Raw genomic sequence first — 20,619 nt, forward strand, 5'->3', positions numbered from 1 at the left:
AGTAAGAACTTGTCTCAAAAAAACAAAACAAAAACATACTACATGGTGTTCTTTACTTGTCTGTGGTTTTTAAATGAACATATATTAATATGCAATTGTAGTAATGTTTCACTTTGTTATTCTCTACCTCTTAAAGAAAAAATTACCTTCTTTTACAATCTAACACACTACTGTTTTAACAGGTGTTTCAAGCATCTGTTTGTGTTTGTTGAACAAATATTTCTTAACATTGTGTATACCAGGACCCTAATTGTATACTTTTCAGACTTAAACTGTGCAATCTGCTCTTCAATACATGAAGAGGTGGAGTCCTAACACTGTGCAGTGAAATCCATTAAAAGTTCTTCCGTGGGAAATTAGGAGAGTTTCAGACTTGCAGTGTCTTAGTTTGATTTCTGTTCCTTATAACAGTACCTGAAACTGGGTAATTAATAAAGAAAAGGAATTTATTTCTCTGTTATGGAGGCTGAGAAGTCTAAGGTCAAAGGGCGGCATCTGGTGAGAGCCTTCTTGCTGGTGAGAGCCTTCTTGCGCAGGCACTGCATGGTAAGGGGGTAAGTGAGCTAATGTGTTCGCCCAGGTCTGTCTTCCTCATCTTATGAAGCCACCAGTTCTCTTCTTGTAATAATCCATTAATCCACTAATCCATTGAGGGACTGATGGCAGAGCTCTCATGATCCACATTGAGGATTAAGTTTCAACATGAGTTTTGGAGGGGGCATTTAAACCATAGCACATAGTAACAAAGCTACTTTTTCTTACAGGAATTTCAGTAATCAAAGATCTGGGGGAAAGCTATATGGCTATTATTATAAAACTGAGTTCTAACAGGGCAAATCCAGAGTTGAATTACTTCTAACTCTGGTACCAGAGCAGTTGCCTTTTTTTCACCACTAACAAACTTTCTTAAATGTTTGTACGAAATATTTAAAGCACCAGCCACCCCAACAAAGAGCTGCTTATGGCCGGGCGCGGTGGCTGACGCCTGTAATCCCAACACTTTGAGAGGCTGAGGTGGGCGGATCACGAGATCAGGAGATCGAGACCATCCTGGCTAACACAGTGAAACCCCATCTCTACTAAAAATACAAAAAATTAGCCGGGTGTGGTGGTGGGCGCCTGTAGTCCCAGCTACTCAGAGAGGCTGAGGCAGGAGAATGGTGTGAACCCGGGAGGCGGAGCTTGCAGTGAGCCAAGATTGTGTCACTGCACTCCTGCCTGGGCGACAGAGCAAGACTCTGTCTCAAAAAAAAAAAAAAGCTGCTTCTGTTGGAAGTTGGAAGACAGGGGCATCGATCAAATTTTAACCAATAATGGCCAGCCAATGTGAATGTTATCTAATTCATTGATTCCTGATTCCATTTCTTATGAAAACTGATATGTTAGAAAAATACCAGTGCTTGCATATCTGTGTGCATAAGGATATAGGAAAACACAAAATCAGTTTCTCCTACTATACTCTCACAACACCGAGTGCTTCTATGATCTGTGGTCATCAAAATTTGTAGGGATTTCTCCTCACCACCAGCAGCCAGTCAGTTCTGACACCTGATTCCTCAGCAGACACCAGCTGGGTGTCCTCCAATTTAATCCTGTCCTGACGCTGTCCACTGGGAGATAGCCTTAGGTCCCACAGGTTGAGGGCTCCAGTTCCACAAGACTTCTCCCACTTCAGGCACCAGTCACAAGTAGTAGGTGGTAGCCCATACTTCTTCCTTACCTTACTTTATTCTAGCTTAGCCTAACTCTGAGGTTCAGGATTTTAGTCAGTAATTTGTGTTGAAGATATCATTAGACGTCTGATGAAACAACAAAGAAAAAGAAGATGGGCAGCAACCAAAATTAATTACCTCCTCTGGTGTTACCACCATGACTACATCTGAAAATAGTTTGGGTATAAGTGAAAGTAGCAGTCATGACATAAAATTGTTTTAAATGCCAGGTAGTTTTCTCCCTCTACTCTTCTGTGAGGTTGTCAAGATTGTGCTTGATAGCTTAGAAATCTCATGAATATCTCCTGGTGAAAAGCATTTACTTTGAAGAGTCAGAGTCACTTTGAAAAGTACTTCATTACTGTGATGATTACATTACGCAGCATTACCTTGGAAGTCTTGCAAGAGCAGTTGGAGTGAATTAACAATTTAATCACATATCTTCATGAGTAAGTTTAATACTCACAGTTAACTCCCTAAAATTGTATGCAACAATTTTTGCTTACACAGTCGACTCTTGAACATAGTAGGGATTAGGGGAACCACCCCCACGTGCAGTTGAAAATCCACGTATAATTTTGACTCCCCAAAAATGTAGCTCCTAATAACCTGCTATTGACAGGAGGCATTACTGGTAACAGTTGATCAACACATATTTTGTATGTTATGTATATTATATACTGTATTCTTACAATAAAATAAGCTACAGAAAAGAAAATGTTATTAAGAAAATCAGAAGGAAGATAAAATATATTTGCTATTGAAGCAGAAGTGGATCATCATAATGTTTGTTCGTTCATTCTTTCTTTCTTTTTTTTTTTTTTTTTTTTTTGACAGACTCGCTCTGTTGCCCAGGCTGGAGTGCAGTGACAAGATTTTGGCTCACTGCCAGCTCCACCTCCCAGGTTCACGCCATTCTCCTGCCCCAGCCTCCCAAGTAGCTGGGACTACAGGTGCCCGCCACCACGCCCGGCTAATTTTTTGTATTTTTTTTTTTTTTTTTTACTATGTTAGCCAGGATGGTCTCGATCTCCTGACTTCATGATCTACCCACCTCGGCCTCCCAAAGTGCTGGGATTACAGGCGTGAGCCACCCCGCCCAGCCTCATAAAGTTCTTTATCCTAATCATCTCCATACTGAGTAAGCGGAGGAGGAAGAGGGGTTGGTCTTGCTGGCAGAGGCAGAAAAATGTCCGTATAAAAGTGGACCTGCATGGTTCAAGCCCACCCATATTGTTGAAAGGTTCAGCTGCGTACTCATATATGTTTTCTAGAGAAGGAATCTATAGTTACCATAAGATTCTTAAAGCTGTTGTGATTATTTCCCTAGGCCTTTTCATTTGGTCTTCCACTGCAGCCTGTGCAAACTCCCATCATAATCCCAGTTACACATCATTTAACTTCCTTTACCTTTCTATCTCAATGCTCATTGTGAATATGAATGAGTTTAATATATTTTCATTTTCAGAACTTTTTGTCAGGCAATCATTACATCTTTTAGGTTCTGCCCACCTCTAAGCCCCCTCACAACCACTCCCACCACAGTGGGTATACTTTTCTTAGTTTTTGTCTCTCTGTCCCACCTCTCAAAACTAAGAGATTTTTAGATAGTCATAATTTTCAGGTTCTTTTTTTTATTGTTTTTATTTATTTATTTATTTATTTATTTGAGATGGAGTTTCACTCTTGTTGCCTAGGCTGGAGTGCAATGGCACGATCTCGGCTCACTGCAACCTGCACCTCCTGAGTTCAAGTGATTCTCCTGCCTCAGCCTCACAAGTAGCTAGGATTACAGGCATGCACCACCATGCCCAGCTAATTTTGTATTTTTAGTAGAGATAGGGTTTCACCATGTTGGTCAGGCAAGCCTCAAACTCCTGACCTCAAGTGATCCACCCGCCTGGCCTCCCAAAGTGCTGAGATTACAGGCATGAGCCACCATGCCCAGCTCAGTTTCCTATTTTTTATCTTCTTTTGTAGAACAAGGTTCTATTAAACTCCCAATTGGTATTTATATGTCCCACCTTCCAGCCCAACCGTATCATCTAATAATATCCATCTAAAATAACAATCAATTTTGGAGGTGTTTTTTTTTTAATCTATAAAATGATGTGGCTCTACTGCTAATGCTAGTATGTACCCCGAGTTGTGAATCATATAAATCTTTCAAAAGTTTATCATGCCTATTAAGATTACTATTACTATTAATAAAATCACAGATTGTATCATATTGTATTTAGCATTAGAAGAAGTAAGTACTTATTATTGAGACTTGGCTTTTGTTTTTCTGAGGTAATTACTTTTCAGTGGATCTGTTTATACCTTGTTGAAGAGAGGCAGAACATATTGTCCTAAGGTACAAATCTTTGTTAGTTTTATATAGTTCTAATGGAGGAGGAGCATCATATTTGTGTGTGTTTGAGTGTTTTAAGCTTTTCTGGTTAAATAAAGTGCCTGACACTTTCCCTCTACCTTGCTTTATGTGTGGAAAGTTGTTGATTGGTTCCACAGGTATTGAGAACTGAAAAAGGAGAAAGACAGGCTGTAATACAGATTTAGAGACTGCAAAAAAAGTATCTTTTACCCCAGGGCTGGAATAAAAGAGAAGAAAGCCTGTGTATGGAACCAAGACCCTGGCTTGGTATCTCTCAGCTAATTCAAGAACCTCAGGAGCTCAGAGGAGAGGACCCTGGCTGGCTGCTTCTGGTGTGTGTGGAGGGAAGGGGCTGCACGATGAGACTGGTTCTAGAGGTGCTGGGAAAGAAGCATGGAGCTAGGAGACAGCTGCCTCTGGCAAGTGCATAGCTGAAAGGAGCGCACATGGGAAGGAGAACATCTCTCCCTCATCCAGCTCTTCAGGGTCAGCCGCTTTAACACCCACACTATGCCTCAGTTCTGAGAACCTCACAGAAAACCAGCTGGCAAAGAAGTAGTAGTTGTAGAGCCCTACATTAAGCTTTGGAAAGCGTATGGCAGGTCAGTTTGGAACTTAGTAACTGCCACATCATCTTGGAGAAAAACTCAGAAATATGAAAGCGTATTTTTCTACCAGCTGTATAGGATAAGCTGGAATAAGTTCATCAACCAGATGAATATTGAGCTGTGTACCTGGTATCTCCACTTAGGTGTTTAAGATAAGTATTTCAGATGTAACCTTTCAAGAGAGAACTTCTGATTCTGTATTCCTCGATTTTTATCTCATTACATGGAGCCACCATCTACTTTATTGCTTAAATCAACAACCTAAACAACATTGTTTAATTTCTCCTTTTCCCTTACCCTCTGTGTCCAACTGATCATCAGGCCCTGTCAGGTTAACATAACTCTTTTCATCTCTGTTACAACTTCTACCCCAGTCCAGTTCATCCTCTCTGTTGCCTGGACCATATTAAAGCTCATGACCCATCTCAGTAATCATGCTGGCGCCCCCAGCAGTCCATCCACAAAATAGCAGAGTGAGGCTTTAAAGACAAATCCTTTTTTGTCACTTCCCTCTCATAAACCCCTTTGTTTAAGTCAATCAAATTATCTGTTATCTTCTGTCTGCCAAAGCCGTCAGAGCAGATCAAAGTGGTAATTGGCATCAAAATTCTTCATAAAATGAGGTCACTCTTCATTTTTTCTTTTCTCTGATATTTGTTATTCTCCAAGTAAATTAGTCATGTATTTTTTTGTTTGGAAAACCTTTTCTACCCATTATTTCAATCTTATAGAAAACTAATTCATTTTTTAAAATATGTTGAGCACATTCATTTTTGCAAGGCTTTGGGGGCTACAAGGAACATGGGTTTATTGGTTATTGGTTAATTTATGGATACAATTCATGAGAAATTTCTTTAAAAATCAAAAACTAGAAAAACTGAGATAGCACATGGCTATATATGATTGATCACCCCAAAAATAAGCAGCATGAATTTATAAAAGCAAGACCAATATGCGTGAGAGTGCTTAGAAAGCCTGCACTCAGGAGAATCGCTTGAACCAGGGAGTCGGAGGTTGCAGTGAGCCAAGATCACGCCACAGCACTGAAGCCTAGTGACAGAGCAAAACTCCATCTCAAAAAAAAAAAAAAAAAAAAAAAAAAAAAAAAAAAAAAAAGCCTGCACTCTGGGAGATGATGATGATCTGTGTTATTGAGGAACACATAGGATGCTTCTAATAGGAGCCTAACTTGGAGAGGAAAGTACCAGGTCTACTCAGGGGGATTGTGGACAGATGATTTTGACTAATGCAAAACATTTGCAAGCAAGGTTGCTCATATAAACTGTTCAATGCCCTGAATGCTGGAGAATTTGGGCCTTTGTGATAGGCAGTGGTTTGAATTATTTTTTTAGTTGACATAGTTTTAATGATTTGGAAATACACATTTGTTTCAGCTCTCTGGTGATTACTTTGTTGTAGTTTTTTTTAAAGTATATAGATCTAAAAATACTAAATAAACATGATTTACTTACTTTCTAACATGAGGTCTGATGAATTTAAAAGATACTTCTACTTAAAGGCATCATAAGACTGGAGAAGGTGTAATGTAATGGTTAAAACATGAGGACTTTGAATCAGATATTCTGGGTTGGAAGCCAGGTTTGCAGTGTGAACTTTTGTGGCTTTGGATAAGCTGCCTACCCTGCCTGAGCCTCAGGGATAATGCACTGCCAATACCACAGATTTGTTAGGAAGCATAAATGATTGGATAATGAAGATCTAGTGTCTAAATCTAGAAAAGTTGAACAATGTGTAAATTACGTTAAACGTGACCTGTTTGTATCCTTTTAACATAGCTGTTAAACACAGTTGATGATGGCTGGGCGCGGTGGCTCATGCCTGTAGTCCCAGCACTTTGGGAGGCCGAGGCGGGTAGATCACCTGAGGTCAGGAGTTCGAGACCAGCCTGACCAACATGGTGAAACCCCATCTCTACTAAATACAAAAAATTAGCTGGGTGTAGTGACATACGCCTGTAATCCCAGCTACTTGGGAGGCTGAGGCAGGAGAATCCCAGGAGGCGGAAGTTGCAGTGAGCTGAGATTGCACCATTGTACTCCAGCCTGGGCAACAAAAGCAAAATTCCTTCTCAAAAAAAACAAAAACAAACAACAGAAAAGGCATAGTTGATGATGTATCTACATCTTAATATGCATAAATTAAAATATATATATTTATACATACCCATAATTCATCATCCTTAATTGCAAGCCTCCAGAAGTTCAGAAAACTGTGTCTATAGTTGCTTCACCCCACTTAGTGTGAGGGTTTTTCTGTTTGTTACAGATTGGATTATAGGAGTATCCCCCAGACTCTGCTGGGTGTTATAGAATCTGTGGTATATTATCTTTCTATAAATCTGAAAAACTCTGAAATTCTCAAGGCACTTCCCCGATACCACAGGTTTTATCTATTAGCAGGAGTGTATTCTATTTTTGAGCTTTTACATTTCAAAAGTAAAGACATTCTTTGTTGTGCTTTAATAATCTTTCCATAATATTTTCCATACAAATACAAGGGAAATATTCATCTGCCCTATGACCCAGCAACTCTACTCATAGGTATTTATCCAAGATAAATGAAAACTTATATTTGCAAGGAAGCCTTATATGAGAATTTTCAGAGTGGCTCTGTTCACATATCCAAAAAGTAGAAACAATCAAATGTCTGTAGCAGAAGAATAGATAAATAACATACTATTCAGCCATTAGAACAGATGAACTACAGCGACATGCAGCAATATGGATGAGTCTGACAGCTGTCATACTGAGGGAAAGAAATTGAACACAAACGATTATATATGCCTTCATTATCTGAAAATCTAGTCTAGGCAAGTTAAATCAGATGGATGGTTAGGGCCTTAGGTACAAGGAGACTTTCTGGGTTTGTGGAAATGTCTTGTGTCTTCAATGGAGTACTATTTAGCCATAAAAAAGAATAAGATCCTGTCATTTGCAACAACATGGATGAAACTGGAGGTCATTATGTTAAGTGAAATAAGTCAGTCACAGAAAGAATCTTCACATGTTCTCACTTTTTTGTGGGAGCTAAAAAAATTAAGACAATTGAATTCATGGAGATAGAGTGTGGAGTGATGGTTCCAGAGGCTGGGAAGAGTGGTTGGGAGGGCACAGTGGGAACGGTTGATGGGTACAATTATATAGTTAGAATGAATAAGATCTAGTGTTCAATAGCACAACAGGGTGACTACAGTCAACAATTTATCGTACATTTAAGAATAAGTATAATTGGATTGTTTATAATACAAAGAAAGGATAAATGCTTGAGTTGGTGGGTACTCCATTTACCCTGATGTGATTAATATGCATTATATGCCTGTATCAAAATATCACATGTACTTTATATATACATACACCTACTGTGTGCCCACAAAAACTTAAAAAAAAAAAGAAATATTGTGACTGGATATTGCACTTAAGATCTTGGGAGTCCACTGCATGTGAATTTTGCTTCCATTTTTTAAATGATTCTTGAATATAGGGCAAATACTTAGGAAATCAGAAGCTATGAGATTGCGGATAATCACTTGAGTTCAGTATTACAAAATATTTTAATGACCCATTTTACAAATGTAAAAGTTAGTGTTCTGTCTCTGTAGGGTTGTTCATTCCCGATCAAGGTTCTGCAGGATACTTCGTGAACTATCTGGAGGTGACATGTACAACTTCAGGATGCCCTGTTTGATCAGTTGTAATTTTTGAGAAAAAAAGAGGTCAGAAAAACTGATCTGAAGACTGGCTCATAGAAGCTCTAGAGCCTCTAGACTGTAGAAGAAACTTAGTTTTCTCATCCGAACTTATATTTGAAAAAGAGGTGACATATACCTTCAGCAGTGTTTAGGCAGGTACATACTACCAGATCTCATTGTCAAAACCAGGACAGTAACATTGAAATAACCACTTCGATGTGAAAGTAATTCTATAATTAACCCTGTTGTCTCTCTTTTTTTTTTTTTTTTTTTTTTGGGGAGACAGAGTCTCGCCCTGTTGCCTAGGCTGGAGTGCAATGGCGCGATCTCGACTCACTGCAACCTCCGCCTTCCAGGTTCAAGCGATTCTCCTTCCTCAGCCTCCTAAGTAGCTGGGATTACAGGCACCCGCCACCACACCCAGCTAATTTTTGTATTTTTAGTAGAGACAGAGTTTCACCATGTTGGCCAGGCTGGTCTCGAACTCCTAATCTCGTGATCTGCCCACCTCAGCCTCCCAAAGTGCTGGGATTACAGGCGTGAGCCACCACACGTGGCCAGTGAACCCTGTTGTCTCTTAAGACACACAAGATCATGCTCTGTGAATACTGAGTGGTGGGGAGTGGTCAGGACATGAGGATGAAGCCCATCCTGGACTGAGACCATCTAGGGTCAAATTCCAGCTCTGCCAACTAAATCCTATGCATTTCTGGGAGGCATTAGTGTACCCTGCCAAAATGTGGCTGTGATCTGGTGTAACATACCATCACCTCCAGCAACACCATATGGCAGACTACACCAGGATCTCCTCCTATGCCGCTCTTATTTTTATTCTCTTAGGGTGATCTCTTCTGTTTTCATTATCCTGCAACCTGCAAATTACACAAGTGTGCACACACAGTGGTGATCACACACATTTCTTCCATCTTTTTTCTCTGTGGTTTTCTCCCTTGTTTGACACTCCATTGCCAAATAATGAATAGCTATTTTGCTATCCAAAAGGAGAAGTTCAGTGCCAGCATGTTTTCAAGCACTTGTCCTTCTGCAGGAAACTCCTCTTTCGTCTTTATTTCCTCTTTGTTGGAAGTAAATTTGCCCTCTTATTTGCTGACATTTTCAAACTTGTACCACTTCTTTCTCACTATGGTAGATGACTGGAGGTAAACCTTACTACTGCTCTTCTTTTTCTTTTTTTATGTAGAGTATAATTTATAATACTTTTGGTATTCCATTTTTATATATAAATTTAAATTTGAAACTTTTGATAAGTTTTAATTTTCAGATGACTAGTTTTTAGCAAATAAGTTGAAGAAGTTTTATTATAATGGATTTGATTCTTCTTTTCCAATAGTAGCTTACTTATTTCGTTTTTAACAAATAATTTCTGTGTCTTTCAAAGATCATACTTACTTTTCGTTCATCTTTGTACAAGTTGATAGGAGTCAAATTCTACAGGCATGCAAGTATCCACTCCCTGTAATCTGCTGCAAAGTAGGTTTTTAAAAAGTTGGCAGTAGCACATCAAAACATATTTCACTCATATTTTTCTTTAATTCTTGTGATTTACTAAAAGCTCACTGAACAGTTCTGTTTACTATATATTATAGTATACCATTCACCATTGTAATGCCAAAAACAGAATTTTGTGTGTCATTACAGCTATAATGGAAAGGAGCACTGAGAAGCCTGTGTCCTGGTCGTCCTTCCCCTTTTATGAATCAGAGAGGAACAAAACTATATCAGAAAATTGTTTCATTGTGTTACTTTCATTGTAAATATCACAAAGTCATGTAAAGTTACTGGGATTCGATGATACATAAAAGTGGGGGACACTTAGTTCTATCTCTACACAGACTTTGATTGATAGACCCTCATCTACTGCTTGCTTTGACTGTAGCTAAAGTTTATGTTGGACTTAGACATTTGGGATTTGGGAATAAAGTTAGTTAAAGACTTCTCATACCAGTCACTTACAAGTTCTAGCAAATAACTTGGGGGTGGCTGTAGAAACATGGGGTTAGGCGGTGGTAACAAAGAAATAAGCCCTATTCTCAATGGAGCTTACTTTGGGAGTGGTGATACTCAACAGACTGTAATTTGAAGTAGAAGCAATTAACTTTGTCGATAGATTCTTGGAGATACAACTTTAAACAAAATAAGTATATTGCAGCCTCTTTTTTCATCAATGTTATAATGAAACCATGTTGAAAGCAATGGCATTATTTGAGGACCTGCTGTCCGTTGTTTCACTTAAAGTTAGTTTTAAAGAACGTATTGACCACATTAAGTGAGGATCTACTGTAATTTAGGGATGGCCCCTGGAGAAGGAAGGTAGCATTTAGGTTGAAGTTTGTGGGGATGGGGATAGGTAGGATTTGGAAAGAGAGAGGGGCAGAGCAGTGCACAGGGGAGCACTTAGGATGGAGGAAGTGGGAATATGCACAGAGATGAATGGTGGAGAGCAATCTGACTTGACTGAAGATGTTACTTACATACGTGTGTAAAGTAGTAGGTTAATGGGCTTAACTTGAGAGGATATTTTGGGACCAGATTATAGGCAACTAAAGTTTTTTATGCTTTTAGATAGTAAGAAACCATGAAAATGTTTTGAGACAGAATGTTGAGAAACATGATGAAAATTGTGATTTGGGCAGTTAATCTGGCCTTTGTATAGAGATTGATTGGAGAACAGACACCATTAGCAACATGTTTTAGTAGTTTGGGTGCTATGCCAAAAACGACTGGAAGAGTAAATGGAAAGAGTGGGACGAATTCAAGGTAAATGGGGTGGCCAAATATTTTGATGATTAGAGACTATCCTGATTTATGTTTGAAGCATGGTTATTGTTAGTGCCCCTTTTTGCTTTTAAAAGTTTTCTGCTTTGGACAATAAATCATATGGTGACCCTAAAGATAGATTGCTGTAGCATTGATAGCACTTGCTAATTAGATTGAAAGGAGACAGGGATGGTGGTGTAAGAGAGCAGAATATACGGTTTTTTAGAAGTTATTATTTCACTGAGTTTTCCTTTTTTGAAGAATTAAGCATAAAATTTCCTTACCTAAATTCTACAATCAAATCTTGTATGTTTAAAATTCTTTGTGTGCGCTCGCGCACGCACGTGTGTGTGTTTAATGAACACATTTGAGTTTTGGAATATTCAGCAAAATGATAGTTGCTGGCTGGGTGCAGTGGCTCACACTTGTAATCTTAGCACTTTGGGAGGCTGAAGCAGGAGGATCACTTGAAGCCCGAGTTTGAGACCAGCCTGGGCTACAAAATGAGACCTTGTCTCTACAAAAAATAAAAAAAATTAGCCAGGCATGGTGGCGTATGCCTCTAGTCGCAGCTACTTGGGAGGCTGAGGTAGGAGGATGGCTCAAACCTAGGAATTCAAGGTGGCTGTGAGCTAGGATCATGCCACAGCACTCCAGCCTGGGTAACAGAGCAAGACCCTGTATCTAAAAACAATAAAATTAATTAAAGTAATTTTAAAATGATAGATGCTGAAGAGAATATGTTATGTTTAGTCTTATCTCACATTTTCATTCATTTCTATTTAAAAGTAAAGCTTTTTAGGAGAACTTTAATAAATCGGTGTAACTGACAAAAAATTTACAAATAGAATATGCTGTATATCAACTTGCCTTCACCGAGAAAACAGAGAAAGCAGGCTCCATTATGTTAGCACCTTTTGGTTCCTGATCTTTTTTTCCCCTTATTAAAACAGGTGACTGTAGTCACATGACACTTTAAGGCTTATGTGTAGATATAGCTATTATATTTGTGGACAGTCTCAAATGCTTTCATCTTGTGTTTTCCATGTATAGGCAGAAGGAGAAGACAGTCTGAAGAAGATGCAGCTGATGGAGCTTGCGATTCTGAATGGCACCTACAGAGATGCCAACATTAAATCACGTAAGAATGAGCTCTGAGGCCCAGGGTTACTGCTGTCTGCGTTGTTTTGTCTACAGACTTTTTTCCTTTTGGCAACACAACACAATCATAGTTCATACAAAGTGAACAGTTGAAGTAATTCTGTCACTTGATATGGGACTGACAGTCCTATTTTTAATGCTTTCATGAATTGAGGACACTCTTGATTTTATTTTATGTCAGCATGTTGAAGTTTTAGGTTGATAAACTTACATTATTTTAACGAAATCTCAATCTCTAAATTCAAGTGTTTAAGAAATTTTCTGTTTGGTTAACTACAGATGTAAGGCTTCCAGCTTATCTCGTTAAATTTATGCAAAAGACAACATGTTGAAAGCTTATTTTGAAAAAGTGAATTTGAAGTGTATCTGACTGAAATGACCCTCTGTTGAGTTCTGTCCTTTCACTTTGCTTGCATGTTTTCCCTCCAGTATTTTTCCCTGTTGATTTCATATGTGAGTTCACAGAGATCAGTGGGTGATAACTCTTTTTCCGTCCTATTTTTGTTTTTATATGTATCTATGCATGTTTTTATAAGCCATAAGAGGATAGCTTTTTTATGTTTAAAATGAAATAATGTGAAATTTATATTTTGAAACAATTTAAGATTCATACATGTCATTTATATGAACATACCATGTTTAAATTACTGATTATTTAAAACACAGAATTTTAAAGTTCTAGCCAGATTTACAAGATGTAGGCAACCTAGTGGGTTTAGAAGTAGTTACTTTACAAATTGTTGACATTAATTTACTCATGGAAATGTGAGTATATCATTAATAGGAATTTAGAAGTAGGGCTTTTTAAGATTTTCTGTGACGTTGGTTCCTAAAGATGCAGGAAATGTACATATATACCTAGTGGTTACTTGACTAAATGCAATAAAAATTATTCTTTCTTTACTTTGAAACTAAAGCTGTACTTTAGAAATATGCCAAAACTGAGTTTCTGTGGACTCCGGTTACAAATTATTTTTTAACATCTGTTAATGCAAGTGTTTCATTGTGCTTCTGCATGTACTTTAGTCTTACGAAATCTTAAAAACAGATATATCAAATGTATGAACTAAATATAACCTATTTAATGATGTCATTCATTTTTTTACAATGGCTTTTTAATTTTTGCACATTCTTAATCACATTGGGAAAGGGAAAGCTGTTTGCATTTGATTGGTGTGCTTTGGCATTTTTGTGTGATCAGCGCATGTACTAATGATTTCCTTTTATTTTTCTTCTTTCCTGCTTTTTCCTTTCTTTTTCCTACTCCCCTCTTATTTTCCCATATTTTATACTGCTGTCTCTATACTTCTTTCTAAATTTCTTTGCTTACTGTAGCAGCCCTTGCCTTTTCTCTTGCAGCAACAGCCCAGGCTGCTCCAAGGATCATTACTGGGCCTGCGCCGGTTCTCCCACCAGCTGCCCTGCGTACTCCTACGCCAGCTGGCCCTACCATAATGCCTTTGATCAGACAAATACAGACCGCTGTCATGCCAAACGGAACTCCTCACCCAACTGCTGCAATAGTTCCTCCAGGGCCCGAAGCTGGTTTAATCTATACACCCTATGAGTACCCCTACACATTGGCACCAGCTACATCAATCCTTGAGTATCCTATTGAACCTAGTGGTGTATTAGGTAAGTTCTTCTCCCCATGGGGTTAACAACATTCTCTTTATAAATATTTTTGCTCCCTCAGATTTTGAAATGATTTTATCAGTTTTAGAGAGGCAAGACAAGTTTCCATTAGGGAAGACTGAAAACTAAATTTTGTTTTATTTCAGCCTCTCATAAGGGTTCCCCTTTGAAATAATTGCACCTTAAATTTATTCAGATCCACTTTGGTAACTCAGGTTCAGTTTGGTTGGGTAAATCTGTTGTGTACATTTTAACAAATACTTTTGCATTTGACATTACTGAGGTCATTCTGAGTTTTAGGTCTCACCCCATTGGCCCGTCACCTCCATCAGCTCCACTTCTCAAACTTAGATTTATTTTATCTCACAGGTTTGTGTAATTGTTGGAAAATTTTTAAACTTCTAAGTGAAAGTAGTTTGAGCTCTTTATAAAATTCATATTATTGTATGTGTTTTATAATATTTGTGATCACTTAAAATATCAGATAAATACAGTCATGCATCGCTTAACAACAGGGATACAGTCTAAGAATTGCCTTGTCTGGCAATTTCATCATTTGGTGTACATCATAGAGTGTACTCACACAGACATAGATGATATCGTTTACTACACACCTAGGCTGTGTGGTATAGCCATTATAATCTTATGGGACCACCATAGTATAAGTGGTCCGTTGTTGACCAAAATGTTGTTATGCAGGCATGACTGTAGTTGTATTCTTAAGATTTTTCAGTTCTTGCGTTTTGGAGTCCTAGTCATATTAAACATGAGAGATACTCTTAATTTCAGTAGTACAGTATGGAATAGTTAAATAAATACCAAATCACTGAATTCAGAATCTCACTTAAGGCAAAAATTAAAATCATAATATAAACGCTTGGTTTTACATGAACAAAAAATGGTGTGCTCGAAAAAGACATTACTGATGCCTTTTTTTTATAGAGTGGATTGAAATGCCAGTCATGCCTGATATTTCAGCCCATTGACTTGCTGGATGAAGGACTAGAATACAGCAGCTGTTATAACACGACCAGTCAATGTGGAACAAACTGTTTCTGTGCAACCCCTTTGTTTTACCAGACAAAATTTGAATACTTTTTTTCCTGAATTGTATATGACCTTGGTGCTGCATGCATGGTGTTGACTGTTAGGACTTTGATCTTTTAAGGTTTTTTTTTTTCCAGCATTAATATTGATTTATAAAGATTTGAAAATCTTTAATGAACTGGAGAACACTAAGATTTAAACTCGAAAATTCATTGTTCAAGTAAAGAAAGCCATGATGCTCTGTATGTTATCTGTGTGTGTGCATGCACTCAGGTGCCCTTTGTTTCATGAACAAATACATTTCATTGTACATGTTTTCTGTTTATCTCTAAATCATTGTATAAAGTAATTGCAGGTCAGAATTATACCACAGAACTGTTTATGAGAGGCTTGTCTCTGTTGCACATTTCTTGAAGCATTTTTAAAATAACATGTAACCTGTAACCTTGTTGTTTAAGTTTTCTTTTCTATTAATACTCTGTCCTGTGGTCCCGTGCATGCTCCTTTTCCCAGAACTCCTCTCTGCTGCACCCACAGCATCTGTTCCCGAGGAGTTATGACTCTTGACTTCCTGCAGGGCTGGGGCTCTTGGCCACCAGCTGCTGTTCCAGCACTTTCAGTGCAAGATCTCCCTGATTTTGCCACATGGAATTGTACTTGTATATGATTACCTTATCTAAAATTAATAAGGGGTGATGGACCAGTTTACTGCTTAGAAATAGCAAGAGGCACTGCAGTAAAACTTGTTTCTCATTGTAAAGCTTCATGTCTTTTGTTTGTTGGAAAATTTTTACTTATAAAAACTTAATTATTAGACTGGTAAAATAAAGACCAAAATATGCAGATTTCTAATTGGCATTCATAAGGTGAATAATCATAAGTGCCAAATGAAAAAATCTATTATGGTTAATTTCATTTCTTGCTTTGCCACCTAAGCAGTAAAACATGATATTGACCACTTGGAGAACTCAGAAAATTATTTTAAATTTCTAAGTTATAATAAATTTGCACACAGATAACATGCATGCTATTTATGTCACATCTCACATTAAATTATTTTAAAATAAGCAGTGCCCTTCAAAACAGATGCAGACATGTGTGTTGGTAGTAGTGAGGAGATTGGTATTAGCATCAAGTCTTCATTGATGACTAATTTTTAATTCCCTTCCTTTTATCTTTAGGTATGGCTTTCCCAACGAAAGGCTAAGAATTCAAGAACGGTCTTAACTGAACCCTCATCAGATCTGAATTTAACAAATGCTTAGTCTCAGCAGCCTCCGGGGGAAAAAAGCTTAGCCTAGCAGTCAGTGACTTACTTGCACTTTTTGCACATAGATATAAAGTAAAATTATGTTATTAATTTGGTTTAGTCTGTAATATTACACAGTAATGGTAATTTATAAAGGAGTGTATAGTAGTATACTGACTGCTAAGTGTACTATACTGTTTGCTTTACTAATCACCTAATTCATTGCAGTTCATACTTATTGACTCAGAGTTTAAAACCACAATCTGTAGGCTTTAAGAATTGCTTTTAAACCTTTTTAAGTGATAAACTCTTGAAGTGGTCTTAAGGTTAGCAAATAATTGTCAGTATTAAACATGGCATTATTTAAGTAGTCCTGCTGCAAGAAAGGCACTTCAGTGAATATGTGACTAGTAAAGCTTAAATATGTTTGGATCTAATAGAGCTCATGAAATACTGTAACTTGGGGATTGTAAATGAATGGATAAAATAGGTTAAGGCCCAAGATGTTTGAAATGAATGCAATATTAATAGATGCATATATACATGACATATTGTGGTTAATTTTAAAACTACTGTGCCTTAACGTGTTTCTTAAACTTTTGTAGTAAATGAACATTTGAAATCCATTTTGATAAACCTGCTGTTAATGTTTTTTTCCCCCCTTGTGAATGTTTTCTAACTTTGTCTTGGTAATTGCAATTTAACTAGGTGCGGTGGCTACTAAAGTTCGAAGGCACGATATGCGTGTCCATCCTTACCAAAGGATTGTGACCGCAGACCGAGGTTAGTTTAGTTCTGCAGTTCTTGTCTATAAGAAATGCGTTGGGTGTCCATAAAATTTGCAACACCACACCTGATGGAAAAATGTAATTGCTTACCTGCACACGGTTTTTTTTCCTTTTCTAAATTTGTTTGTGATCATTGACAAGATTTAAGGGTTGGGTTTTTTGTTTTGGTTTGGTTTATTCTCCCTTCATATTTTAACTTATTAAATCTTCTATTATTATGTACTATGATTTATTCCTACTAAAACATAAATTAGTCAATTTGGGGAGCTATTAAATTTTGATGTTGCCTCAGTTATTTTCATTAATAACTTTTGCTAAAATTTACCTTTTAAAAGTTCTGAAATTTGGGGTTGGTATTGCAAAATGAATTGAACGGATGGTGCTTTAATGAGAGAAGTAAAGGAATATATGCCTCCTGTGTACTTTTGGAGAAAACTGAAGATTTAGTTTCCATTTTTCTTTATAATAAAATATTTGAGCCACTGTATAAACATGAGGGTGCACATGTCAAGTACTTAGCTAAAATCAACAAAGTGAGGACTGTGAAGATAACTTTCATGTAGCTGAATTTTTTTTATATAAATTAGAGCATCAGTTCCCTTTTATTCTTACATTCTTTTGCCAAAATGGATCCTTTGATTTTTGTCATTTGCTGCTAAAATATATTATCTGAAGGTAAACTGTCTCTTGAAGTTCTGTGGTGATATGAGATCCAGCTGTGTGAATATAATTTTTGACTAACCTGTGACTGGAAAATAAGTCTTCATTTTTCTCCTTTACAACTTTTATAATTTGTGTCCTGTATATGCCCTTGGACCCTTTTATAAATTATTTTTGCTTATTGAGGAATGATATTTTCGGTTTATTGACATTGAATTGTTTTCTGAGTTTTTCCATCACAAGATAGGAATCTCAAGCATGGTAGTAAAAAAGGATTTTTTACAAGTTTCTATTGTGGCACATTTGTTTCCTACAAATTAAATTGATCAAAGTCTCAAATATTAGTGGAGGAAAAAGTGCTGGATTTGTACTTCAATTGTACATCTTCTATGAATTTATGAAGGACCTACCTGCTTCATGTGATTACCTTGAGTACTGATGATAATTACTAGACACAGCTGTTGTCCACATCAGGAATGACATGCCTTTCCCAAAGACATTGTTAATATTTGTTTAGCATAATCCATAAAGAACGTCGAAGACTTTTAAACTAATGTATACATCACTAACAGTGATTATTCAGTGAACAAAATAGACCCCAGCTCCGTGGTCGTCTATGAGGGTGATATTCCTTGTAAGTGTTCTGTATGAGCACGTCTCATAGGGATGGGGAAATTTTTTGGAAAGTCACTTGACTTTTAAAGAAACTGGACAATTTCATGAATAATTTGAGGTTTTATTCATATTGCTAATGTCTACAATTGTTCTAAAGAGTATTTTAAAGTAGTTTTTTTCCCCCAGCTAATCTTTCCCTATATGCCCCCTTTTAGGAGATTTCTCACCATTTTGCTTTAACACAATAATTATTGGCCTACTTAATACTCCAGTGCCTTGAGATAGTTGGACATATTTGAGGAAGATTTTATTGTATTTGGACACATTCCATGCATGGATCTTTTGTAGTTATGTGTTTTGATTAGTCCTGTCACTGTTTTTATTTAAAATGCAGTGTCAGCAAACCGAAATGCTCATTTCTTTTTTAGTAACAGATTACTCGTATACTTATCACTGTATGCACTCATTGGGTCTAAGGGAGATGTCTGAAGTCCTTCACTTAAATTATTTTATGATACTACTGTTTTCTCTATTTTTGAGGTTAAAATTATTTTTAAAAAATATTTTGAAGAGAAGTTTATTAGTATATGCATTCATTTAATGCAAAGAAACTCAGCCCTTGGACATATAACCATGTAATTCCATATGAACGTTTAGAGTACTACATGGTTGACCAATATCTAGTTCTTTACTAAAAATAAACTCACCTCTTTATATATATTTCAAAACTGAATTTGAAGCCTATTAGAGACCAACTGACCTTTTAGTTGTAATGAACAGTATGGTCTTGCATGGTGACACACCTGTGTAGGAGGCCAAGACTTGGCAGAGGATGTAGTCTAGGTGTCCTGGTATATATAAATGGTCACTCACTTCGTTTATATATTCCACACTCAGAAAAGAAGTCAGAAATTTTTCTGAGTAATACAAAAACCATCACTTACATAATTTGTATAAGAAACTTTAAACAGTTTTAATCAAAACTATGAGTAACATCAAAAATGCTTTAAGATTTTATATTTTGGAATACCTGTGAAGTAGTATGACTACATCATGTTAAATATTTATTTTCTTCTATGATTTTGGAGCAGCAATTTTTATTTTAAATAAAATTCCACTTTTAAGAAATTCAGGGAAGATTTGGTCACATTGAAGATACAGTATTTTTGTAGTATTTATAAACTGTTCTAAATGATAGACTATAGAAAACATTTTTGTCATATGAAGGTAAATCAGTCCATTATTTTAGATCATTTAAACTGAACATTACACCTTCTGGGCTTTGATCTATGAAGTGGCACAGAATCTAACTTTGCACTGAATATCTTTTCATTCACATCTCCTCTGCCTTAGTCACAGTGGCAACAGTACAGAAAATTCTATCAAACCTCAGAATATAGTAGAAATAATTAAGCTGTTGAATGAGTCTTAAAAATTATACTACTGTTAAGTGGACCAAGTTTGGTGAAGCAGAATGTGACAAAGGTTGATTAAGGAAGGAACAACTCAAGGACATTGGGAATGATAACTTTTCCACTTGAGAACTACTTTATGTTTTACTGTAATTTTTAAAATTTTTTTGTCCTTTTTGTTATTTTGCAAAAGAAAATAGTATTTACAGGTGGCTTCTTTTAAAATATAAAAATATAAAGCAGGAATGTATATGAAATGTCAGATTTTATTGTATTTGCAGAGTATTAGCTTTGAAATTGAATAAAGAAAGCTGTTTGTAGTTTTAAAATGCCTTATTGGTATCAATTAGAAATTTCTTCTATTTTTTGATGTACTTAGAGCTTTTTGAGTATAGAATTTTAAATGGCAGGATTTTACAGTGTTTACATGCAAGTGCATTTTATAAGTGTTCTATATGTGTAAAATAGTATTTTCAACTGGAAAGTGTTGGCTAGTGCAAAAGGCCTGGCCATTTTCTGGTTCCCATGATGTTGCCTACACCGCTAGACTACAGTTTAGTATCGCTTTGTATCATGAGGCCAAGAAATTCCATGTTGTTTGTAAATAGAATAATTGAAAAAGCAATAAACATTTATTGAACAAAAGAAACCTTGTTTGGCCCAGAGTTTATGTTGAACCAAATGGTTCATAGAATTTTGAATTTCTTTAGATTCATTTCTGTTAATCATCAGTTATTAATAATCACATCCATCATTAATAGTTGCTTTAATGCTTGCATCTCAGAGAATACTAATGCTTAATAGCAGTCAGATACTGATAACTGCACTGACTGTTTAAAAATTCTGTATACCAAACCTATTCATTGTTGTT

At 36.7% G+C, this 20,619-nt stretch overlaps 1 protein-coding gene across 5 annotated transcripts in view; it reads left to right on the forward strand.

Annotated features, from left to right (window-relative positions):
* The window catches only part of QKI (QKI, KH domain containing RNA binding), a 162,428-nt gene that overhangs the window by 138,380 nt on the left and 3,429 nt on the right, over positions 1-20,619 (forward strand). Inside the window, exons 5-7 of one of the 5 annotated variants that reach the window (XM_054493154.2) lie at positions 12,235-12,322; positions 13,678-13,977; positions 16,982-17,056. In XM_054493154.2, the coding sequence (XP_054349129.1) occupies positions 12,235-12,322; positions 13,678-13,977; positions 16,982-17,056 (463 nt within the window). The other 4 variants (XM_054493156.2, XM_054493155.2, XM_054493151.2 and 1 more) reach the window with 4 other exon arrangements.

This window comes from Pongo pygmaeus, chromosome 5 (assembly GCF_028885625.2).
Source record: "Pongo pygmaeus isolate AG05252 chromosome 5, NHGRI_mPonPyg2-v2.0_pri, whole genome shotgun sequence".
Classification (NCBI taxonomy): Eukaryota; Metazoa; Chordata; class Mammalia; order Primates; family Hominidae; genus Pongo; species Pongo pygmaeus.